Source organism: Miscanthus floridulus, chromosome 2, assembly GCF_019320115.1.
Source record: "Miscanthus floridulus cultivar M001 chromosome 2, ASM1932011v1, whole genome shotgun sequence".
NCBI classification, from domain to species: Eukaryota; Viridiplantae; Streptophyta; class Magnoliopsida; order Poales; family Poaceae; genus Miscanthus; species Miscanthus floridulus.
In genome coordinates this window covers 17,821,470-17,832,227 of record NC_089581.1, presented here as the reverse complement: position 1 = coordinate 17,832,227, position 10,758 = coordinate 17,821,470, and the positions used below count along the sequence as shown (strand labels likewise).

Sequence of the window (10,758 nt, the reverse complement as noted above, 5' to 3'; positions counted from 1 at the left end):
TACACGTTACAACTATAAAAAAATAATAGCACTTGTACATCAAACTCATTAACAGAAGAAGTCTGAGCTACCAGTAAGAAAATAGCGTCACCCTCTTTTTCATAGTGTCAGTTGCACTAATAAACTTGTTATAATTCTCATACACTACCATCTATAAATCTGTGTCTAGGTTCTTGATCTCAGTAGCCATCTTCACATGCCCTTGTAGAAGACCTTCCAGATTGGATTGTTGCACCTGAAAACCATGTAAGTGGTGAGCATCCTACTCTTAGTTATCGGGACTAATAAATTAAACATGTTATTATGTCATACTAATTTACGCTTTCAACAAAGGCTATTTCACTTGCAAATAGCATATTAGGGTATATAGTTTGGGCCCCAAAAAATCTAGCCAATTTTCAGTAAAGGCCTACGTTTAAATGTTTGGAAAGCCATTCAAGTGAAAATGGCAAGACATGCAACAATTATATACAGAAAAAAGTCATTCGAGTGATAGGTCATGCTAAAGTTCATATAATCAGAATGCCAGTAAACCATGTACTGAACAAAGAAAGTTAAAAAGGTGTACCCAACCGAGAGCTCCCGCTCTGTGCGGGGTCTGGGGAAGGGTGTCAATGGCAAGCCTTACCCTCGCCTGTGCAATGCGAGAAGACCGTGACTCGAACCCGGGACCTTCCGGTCACAGGCGGTAAGACTCTACCACCAGGCCCGCCCTTCATGTACTGAACATAGAAAGTGATAATGTAAAAAGGGAATACTTGTGTAAACTATGTGAAGAGAGGCAAAAGGAAGATCGAAGTTGACTTGGGTAGAGGCAATAAAAGGAGACTTGAAAGGATGGAATATACCCAAAGACTTAGCCTTAGATAGGAGTGCTTGGAAGACAGCTATCCACGTGCCTGAACCTTGATTGCTTCTGCTGGGTTTCAACTCTAGCCTACCCCAACTTGTTTGGGACTTAAAGGCTTTGTTGTTGTTGTTGTTGTTGTGTAAACTATGTACCATAAGCAAATTGAAACTATAAAAAGGTAATGCTACTACAAGTAGTCTAACTCTAACTACATAAGTAGAATGACAATAAATTTAATCTTCCTGATTCACGTCATTCATGTCTGATCCCAAATTCCAAGGATACTTATGCAGCATAACTAAAATATGCTGCATGGAAATCTCCTAGTTAAAATAAATTTTATTGAGTATTTAATTAAAAAACAATCTATGCATGCATGCAAAAGTCAATATTGTAGTTACGCAACAAGGACACTATGTAAATACTGATAGAAGTGCTCTAAGTAAAATGAACAACCATGAACCATAATTTAAATATTTTCCTAAGGTCACCTAGGCATCACCTTCAACTAGTTGCAGGCACCCTACAGGTCAAACATAAGCACATCTAGAAAGTGAACAATAACCCTGACTAGAAGAAGCCAGTGGTCAAGCCACAACTTGCATACCTAAACACACACTGGCACCATTTTCTCTTGTGATCTACACCATCCAAGTAAGTACAAGATGGCTTAGGATTAACCAATTTTTTTCCTAGCTATAGCACTTGAGGTGCACAGACACATAATGCAACATTCGTGCAAGACTGACCATACTGTTGAAAAAAAAAACATTTCCACCTCGAAATGCCCAAAACAATAAAATAGTGAGATCAATTATGTTTTCCAGTAGAAAGTTCAGTCTATTCTAGCTAGATAGGTAAGCCAAATGAGTCGTCAGGACAACCAGCATGAATATGTGGTGTTCAACATTCTTGGTGATGACATGATATGATAAATATATATACATGGAATCTGGTTTGGTAGGTTCATTGCCGAAAATAGTTTTCGCCAATGCCCCACCCTCCATCAGAGCAACTGGTGTCAGGTTGACCCTATTGATAACATCTCCCACAGCCCAAATGGAATCAAATAAGGTACGAGAATACTCATCAACCTAGCACAAAATTGTTGCAAAAGCACCAAAGATTATAGAGCGACAAACAAAATGTGATAAACTTGGCACCAGTTATTGTAATAACCTACCAATATCGCACCGTTCTTATCCATTTCGACCCCCATCTGTTCCAATCCAAGGTTCTACAAGGATTGAAACTATGTCAGGAATTAGAATATGAGTCAATATGTACAAAATCTCAAGAACTGCAAGTGCTCTGTGTTACTACCTTTGTATTTGGTCTGCAACCTGTTGCAAACATTACATGTGAGAACCCACCAAAAATTTCTTTATTGGTCTTCAGAGATAACAGACCAGCATTTGATTTAGTTATAGCTTGGGGGGTCTATTCTGTATGAAATGTGATGCCCTTAAAGACATTTGTTCAGCGATGAAATCTCTAACCTGTGCATCCAAAAGAGGACAAAAAATAAACAAAGAAGCAACACATTTTATCTATTACCAACGCTATCTTTGCTCTTCTAAATATATGCTCACCTCTTCATAAAATCCTCTTAAAACTTCCTGCTGCTGAATAAACACATGGACCTCACTTTTAAGCCATTGAAAATGGCAGCAAACTCCAAAGCAATATACCCACCTCCCACTATTGCAATTTTCTCGGGTTTTGAAGGCAAATCTAGTGCGGCATATGAATGTATAGCATGCTCTATACCAGGGAATATCTAGCATCGATGGTCGGCCACCAACACCAACTAGTATGTGCTTAGCAGTGTAGAGCTTACCATTCACACTAACAGTATGAGGATCTACTATCTGCATTAAGAAAAAGAATACATAAGGAAACACACCTTTTTATACAGTATTCATTTTAGAGAACAGTCTTATCCAAAACATAACCTGATATACAAATATCACCCAACCTTTATCCACGGCTTATATTCCTGTAAATGCTAACTAGGTGCTGCAACACTGTATTTTTATTGGCTTGCTCCAATCATGCTTTCGATCAGTCTCGTATGTCCATCCAAAGCCACGATACTCTTCAAACTCGTGAGAGTATTTGGATCCATACACCAGCAATTTCTTTGGAACACATCTACGAAGCACACATCTGTGGTGCGAAAAAAAAGTTATTATGCTATACAATCAAAAGTCAACAACTAAAGCATATTTCAAGGCTAAAAACTGCTAAGTACTAAGCAGATTTCATGAATAGACAGGCTAAAGCATATTAGTTTGGAATATAAATCAATAGCTGACACAGAATAGACAGGGTAAAGGATATTCATAGACAGATGTTTTCCCATCTTACCGGTAAAAGTTTAGGCTGGTTTTATAAGATTTGAATATAATTTATTTATTTATCAAAAAATGGGACTCTGAGCAGAACCAAGGAAAGTATCATCAGATTTTTTCCTATCTGAGTCTGAACTCCGTAGCCTGAGCAGACCAGCAGAGGCAGCAGCAGCAGGTCAGAAACGCAATACGCCCCAGCCCCCAACCGCACAACCCCTGGCTCCTCCCGCCGCCGCCGAAGCACGTCGAGATGCCAAAGCCAGTGGCCTCCCATCGTCTCCCTCCTCTCGCAGCGCAACGGTGGTCACCAATGGATGCAGTACGGCTCGCACGCAGGCCCAGCGGGAGCAGAGGGGCGAAGAGCGGGGAAGGGCAGGCGGACGAGGCGGCGCGTACATGGAGGAGCTAGAGTCGTCGGAGGCCATCGTCGGTGACAACGTCGACGTCCTGCACCGGCGCGGTCGGCAGTCGCGTCGTAGTAGGGTTTGGATCCTTCCTCCCGGTCTTGTCTGCAGCCACCGGATCTCGACGGGCGGCGGATTCGTCGGGGCCCCTCGCTTCTCAGCCCTCAACCAGCTTGAATCCGCCTCGAATCGAGGCAGCACTGATGAATTCGCCCTAAATCGAGGCCGCGCTGACTACGACAGACCTTCACTTCCACGTCGACGGGGGCTGCACCGGCGTCGACGACGCTTCTGCCTCCATGTCGACGGGGGAGGTCAGCGGGTGCCACCCCAAATCGAGGCCGGGCCACAACGACGGAGAAGATGAATCGAATGCGCCGAGCAGGGAGAAGGGGGAAAAGAAACGGCGCATTGTTTTGATTTTTTTTTATGGCCCAATGTTTCCGAGTTAGGCCTTAGATCGGGGTTAAGTATTTAACACTATAGTACTTTCGTTTTGTATTTGATAATTATTGTTTAATCATAGCTTAACTAGGCTTAAAAGATTCGTCTTGTAATTTATGATCAAATTATATAATTAATTATTTTTTTATCTACATTTAATACTCTGTACATGTGTCTAAAATTTTAATGTGACAGACGGAAAAACTTACGATCTAAACCAGACCTGTGACAGAGGACGACAAAAATGACAGGAATGGAAGGACACCGGACACAGCTGCTGGAAAAGGGAACCGTGCGTCGTGAGCTCACGCGGCGCACGCGCGCTGAATAAGATTTGGGCAACGCGATACTTTCTGGTAATGAAATGCAGTACAGGAGAACGAGAAGAAAAAGAAAAGGATGCAATAAAAAACTAAAAACCGACTCAAAAGTACTCTTATTAGCATCACAAATCCACAGAACCAAATCGAGCCTCTTATTCAGCTTTATTGAAACACACGGGAGATAGATTCTGCAGTACATCTACCACCACCTGGAATACTCCGTATGATTAGTATATCAGTTACACGATAGCATAGATAACGCGACGTGAGAATCTCACGGCGTTCGACAAGTGTGCAAGAAACGTAGCAGAAATCGTCTCAAGGATTCATCAGATACACAGCTCGGCACCTCGTAGCAGCCGGGGTAATGGCTAATGGGTACCAAGAAGATAGTGGACAAAGCCGGACGATCAGAACTGGTTGGACCAGTCGGCGGCACTGCCCACGCGGGGGATGCTAGCGTCCTGCTTCTTCTTGCTCTCGCTGTCGACCTTGAAGGTGGAGCCGCACATCTGGCCTTGGCTGTCCACGCGTGGCACCGCCTTGACCTCGTGCAGCGGGTGCTCGAAGCTCTGCAGCCCACCGGAGGTGGTGTAGAAGCAACCTGAGGGGTGGACATGTATAGTAAGTAGAATGAAAGGCATGTTCGTGAAAAAAAAATGGCAAGTACTACATAGATGATTGAGCATAAAGGATGACTGGAAAAGAAATGGTGTTCTGTTGTTGTAGTTACCTTTGGGGAATGGCGCATACGAGTTGCCGCAGCCTGTCTTGAGGAGCCCAGCATCGTCAGAAAACACAAGGTGATTCTCGGAGTCGACACCCCAGAAGAAAGGGATGCTGCCATCAGCGTCCTGCATTTAAACATTGGCATTGCAACAAGGCTCAAGCCACATTCAACAAGGTACGGTTGAGGAAAGAAGTGATGGCTGAATTACAATAGGTGAACTTACAGCAGCGACAAAGGTGGACTTTGACAGGGTGTCATACAGGATGAACGCGAACTTCCCACCGAGGTCTCTCACAACCTGGCTGGCTGGGACCGGACCCCTGTCCCTCAGGGTCCTGTAGGCCTCTATGAGGATAGTCACCTCATTCGCAGTCTTGCTCAAGCCATAATGCTGCTTCAGGTTGGCAACGTTCTCAATGTGCCCTTGGAACAGGCAGAAGATGTCATTCACAGCACCAAACAACCTGGACAGGAGAACAAGGCGCAGAATCAGCTAAATGTAATTCGGTCAACTGTAGGGATATACCAAATACCAAATAACAAAAGAACTCCCAGGATCAATCACGATTCGAGATAAGTGTGTATGTGTTGCGATGCATCTTTTTTCGTGTCAAAATGATCTTGTTTAAAAGAAATTCCATGCAATGCAGTTGACCAAATCCTGCAAGCCTAAAACGAGTCTGAGAGATTTCCTTCCAGAGATTGACTTTCTCAGCACCAATAGCATGATGCTTCAAATAAAGCAGACTTGCTATCATGCTGTTTTCATATTTGGATGCCATCAATGCTAATTCTGTTTTGTATTGCGCAAAACTGAGCAGGCTAATAATAGGTTAACGTACAATGCACTTTCATTTTGTTTAAAGGGACTCAACTTCCAACAGGTCCACAACCATTTTCAATTGTTGGAACTATGTGTTACTACCTAATAATAAACATCACCTGTCACCATCATCCCTGTTTGGGTTGACAAGGAACAAATGCTTACAAGTGCCAAATTGACATGTAATTCAGTTGTGTCAACAAGACATGGCCATGCTATTGGCCATCCTAGCCCATCATTCTCTTGTGAAATATTTACAGTACCAGTGACAGATATTCAAATAACATATGTAACATAGAGAGCGTGCAAAAGAGAGTAGCAATACAGAAGGTTCAACCAAAGTTATCATACCCATACCCGTACCCAACTCCACACAATAATTGGAAGTCTCTTTATATTGGATAACAATCATATATGCCTGTTAAGATGATTGGACTTGAAACTAGAGTTCATAGATATATAGGACTAGATGGCTCAGGATAAGGTGAAAAAACATCAACTGTAAATGTACTCTGAACTAGGAATGCTCTTTCTTCCTTCCCTAATTGCTGTAAGATGGATTGTCAAATTTCATTTTAGAACCAATAGCATCCCTTAAGTAAAGTGATTCCAGGTATTACTTGAAAACAATCCAATCTAGCAGTCAATATTACCTGATAAACAGCACTACTGTAAATACAAGCAGACTTAAAAATGGAGGACACTAAATCAGGTGTAGCGTGTAGAGGTGTAGATGTGTGTGAATCAATGCATTCATGAATCCACAAACTCAACTCACAGTAGTCATGAACCAACAATACATATAACAACCCCAATGGAGTTTATAGTCATGAACCAACAATACATATAACAACCCCAATGTTCAAAATCGTACAACGCACCGCGTTCATCACAAACGTGTTGATTTGGCCTGGAAAAACATCGCGGTGCAGACTCTACCAACTTATGGAGAAGATCTAGACAACTAGAAGAGCATGACCAACTACGCCACAGAAGCGCCCCAAGTACCCACAAGACAAGACCATCACGAAAACAAAATCTGTACATAAAAACGGAAGAAATCTCTCCTCGAATTGGCATGGGAAGCATCTGCAGCCCTGAAGCCCACATCGTTCGCTAGCCTCAAGAATCTAAAGAAAAATAAGACCACACATCGGGAACCTCAAAAAGTTTCACCCCGTTCCAATCCAACCTCCAGGAAGCGATTGTTAGATGATCTCCACCAATTGGTCCAGGCCCTTGGATCCGCGTCCTGATCGGGGACGCCCAACCCAACATGGTTGGTGGGCCTCCGTCACACTGCGCTATAAAAACAGAGGTGGGGGCCGGCGGCTCTTTTCACGAGGTTCACCGTGAGCAGCCAAAAGTCGCCCCACCAACGTACCCTAATCCGATCTAGAGGGTGCGCAGCCAGTGACGGGAAGCTCCGCCACTGGACTGCGTCACCGTCTTCACCGCTGGGACGCGACACCGCCACTGGACCACTTCACCGCCCCGGACGCCACTGTCCACACTGCACCGACCATGGACGGCTCCCGCTCCTCCGCCAAATCCTCCGATGGTCGGTGACGTCTCACCCTCTCCTCTCTGTTTCTCTAGTTTTCATGTACTAGGATGAACTACATCTTTTATCACAAGTAGAAGAGGTTGTACCCGCTAGATCTATGCATCCTACAGATCCTATCAGCGATCACATAACCGAATCTCAGCCGAAGCACACAAACACGAACCATTTTCGCATCACGCAGAGGCGTCACATCACACAAGCACATATTCGGCAAGCGAGCGAGCACGGGCCGGGGAGCACAACAGCACCTTGGGACGAGGGGGTTCTGGTTGGCCGCCGAGTAGGCCAACGCACCGGAGGGGCCCAGGCTGACGGTGACGGCGCCGTCGTGCGAGTCGGAGAAGCCCTTCATCAGCGCCCCCGCGCCGGCTCCGCCTGCTGCAGCGGCCGCTCCGGCGACCGGCGGGCTGCGGAGGCCCTCCGGGCACTTGGCCACCGTGGGATCGAACACCGCCAGCATCTCGCCGCCGTCCGATGCGACCTCTCTGTCTCTCCTCCCCTCGCTTTCCGTGCGCTGTCCTCTTCCGCTAGTCTCCCCCACTCTCTCTTGTCTGTTTGCTACGGCAAAGGAAACGCTCTGAATGCCACAAGCCTACACAAGTCAACATATATAGGCTTTTTCGTTTCCCATTTTACCCTTTGGTCGGTTGGTAGATAAAACCATATTTGCGATTATTTATTTCCGGGGAGATTACGGAGGAATTTGGATAAGCTGCATCATAGTAAAAGGCAATATGGTTTATGACCCGTCAACAGAGATTTGATCCGGATATTGTGAACTACTTCTTTCGTCCTAAAATTCCTAGAATGCACTATATTATAGGATACAGAGAGTAGAGGCGTATCTGTATCACATGGAATATTTTTTTATCAAAATATCATGGATTATTTTGATGCAAGACAACTTGTATTCTAGGGGTAGTTTGGTAAGTTTCTTGCTTATCCATATCCAGTTTTAGTTTTAAGATTCCACCACATGCTGACGTGGAAAAAGGTAAAATGGCCTCTATTATTATCCTATATAAACCATGGTAGATTAACCATAGCCAGCTGGAGTTTTGATTAGCACATGCGGAGAGAAAACCACGGTTTCTGAAAGTTATCAGGTCATTGTTCGCGTCCAGAATTCCAGATCTATCGTGGAAGAATTGTCATCGAGTTCTCAAATCGAGACGCCGACCACTGGATTGATGCTTTCCCTAATTGATTCTCTCTCCTAATCATCATGCTGGCGCTGTCCTTAGTACTACTGCATGTAGATGTTAATCAACATTTGTTTGGAAAAGTGATTTTGGATAAATTTTGCTACGATTTTGTATGAGAATCATGCGATCTAAGAGAATTTGACCATGTTTGTAACGGGTCTAGTGATTTTCAAGTTTTTTGAATAAATAAATTATGCACAGTGAGAGCTTAGAAATACTAGAGGTGTGTAGTACTGAACTTGCATCCCTCGGGTTACGAAATTACTAATTGCGCATTGGATCACGGACCGGTCGAGGTTTGATGAATCTAGTGGTAGCATCCAGCGGATACAGCTGCCGTTTTATTCTGTTTCAGAAAGCAGCTGTATGCGTTCTGTTCTGGGCTTATAAGTCGTATTTTTTCAGCTAATAAATAGTATTTTTTTTCACAATAAATTAGATCAACAGTACTTTCAGCCATAGTCAACAGTACTTTCAGCCATGACTTATCAACCAAATGAACGAGGCGATGATCGTTCACTTTTTCACATGATTCCTAATAAGCCACAAAAAGTCAGAAAATATCACAGGAGATTCGGGCGAGTTAGGTCTTGAGGAATCTGGATAAGCCACAAAAAGTCTTATCCAGTTTGCGTCTAACATTCCACCGCACGCTGACGTGTAAGAAGGGTAGGACTCGCGTATTATCATGTATACACCAAACTAGGCTACGCATAACCAGCTGTGCAAGTTTTAATAAGCAGATGCAGAGAGAAGTACTACTCGTACTGACCATATGCTATACTTAGTCAATGCCCAGACCGGACGCGTGTGGATAGCTGGAGGCCTTTCATACTTTGACTGATCATGCCCTCTCGGGCTCTCACCAAAACGTGAAGCCGGACCCGGTTGTCGGTTGAAGCGATGCTTTCAACAGCTGGCCGTTGCACCTCGTGCCTATCTAGCCTTTGCCACCTGTCCAGCTGAAAAACACTGTGGCAGTGCGATTGGGGCCTCCATCTCCACCTGTTTTGGTGCGAAGAGCGAAGAACAGAGTTGAGACATCTGCGACTTTGTGCCAAGAACAGAGTTGAGACATCTGCGATTTTGTGCCTCGCAAGTCTTGTACCCCATCCATTCCAAGTTCTAAATTATGTCTAGATAAGTAACAAAATCAATTTACCAAAAAAAATCAAGGCAACTTAAAATCTAAAATGAAGAGAGTAGACGGCTACAAAATTATCACGGGATCATAGGCAAATTCTAGATAAATTTACCAGTTACCAGCCAATGGAGAATCCCAGAGACAACATCGAGAGGATACGACTGCCGGCGCAGCCAGTCAGATCCGAGGTGTCGGTCCTCAAAAGCGACGAAACGATTGGGAATGTATCTTACCCGCTTGTTAATCTGTGATGAAAAAAAGGAGCGCGGCTACACTTAATTAGTGTTGCATCACGAATGGGAGAAATGGTGGCTGGATGTACACACATTAAACCTTCCCCAAGTTCCAGACACTTGACTTCAAATAAGACTTCCAATCGAACCATGGAACTATGGAAGGGGGCCCGTCGCTTTGTTCAGCAAAACTCTTGCATGTATGTGCAAATTGACTTACTGAACACAAGGGTGCTCAAATTACACCCAGTCAAAGAATGAACAACACTTCTAGGGGGGAGGGGAGAAAATGAACCTAACACCTCTTTCCTTACTTCCGCAACCCCAAACAAAACATCGAGACAGTGCATCATCATCGTCCACCTCAACCGGCACCACCAAAATTACCCTGTACAGACTTTACAAACACTGCCACCTACAGCCCACATGATTCCTTTTCTCCTCAAAAAAACAAGAGAAGGTACAACCATCTGATAATTCACAGTATAAGATTATGATGTCAGCGCAGCGACACCTCGATCGCCTCGTCCACTTCATCCTTTCAATGTGTCTGTTGTATTCTTTCTCCTGCCCGGACTGCTGTATGGCCCAGGCATGGGGCATCCAGGGAACATTTCATATACCATGTAGAAGCTTGCTGATCTGAGCTCTTGTCAATGCACGCCAATGCTCAGTTCTGGA

At 44.2% G+C, this 10,758-nt stretch overlaps 1 protein-coding gene and 1 pseudogene across 1 annotated transcript; both read right to left on the bottom strand.

The window, feature by feature from the left end:
* On the bottom strand, positions 1-3,478 carry LOC136536164 (glutathione reductase, chloroplastic-like; annotated as a pseudogene).
* A 1,032-nt stretch (positions 3,479-4,510) lies between these two features.
* LOC136538065 (stem-specific protein TSJT1-like) lies at positions 4,511-8,072 on the bottom strand. The gene is made up of 4 exons (XM_066530053.1): positions 7,744-8,072; positions 5,329-5,569; positions 5,109-5,229; positions 4,511-4,979 (listed from the first exon to the last, which is right to left on the bottom strand). The coding sequence occupies exons 1-4, from the start codon at positions 7,953-7,955 to the stop codon at positions 4,786-4,788; spliced, it is 768 nt and encodes a 255-aa protein (XP_066386150.1). The 5' UTR covers positions 7,956-8,072; the 3' UTR covers positions 4,511-4,785.
* Between the last annotated feature and the right edge of the window lie 2,686 nt (positions 8,073-10,758).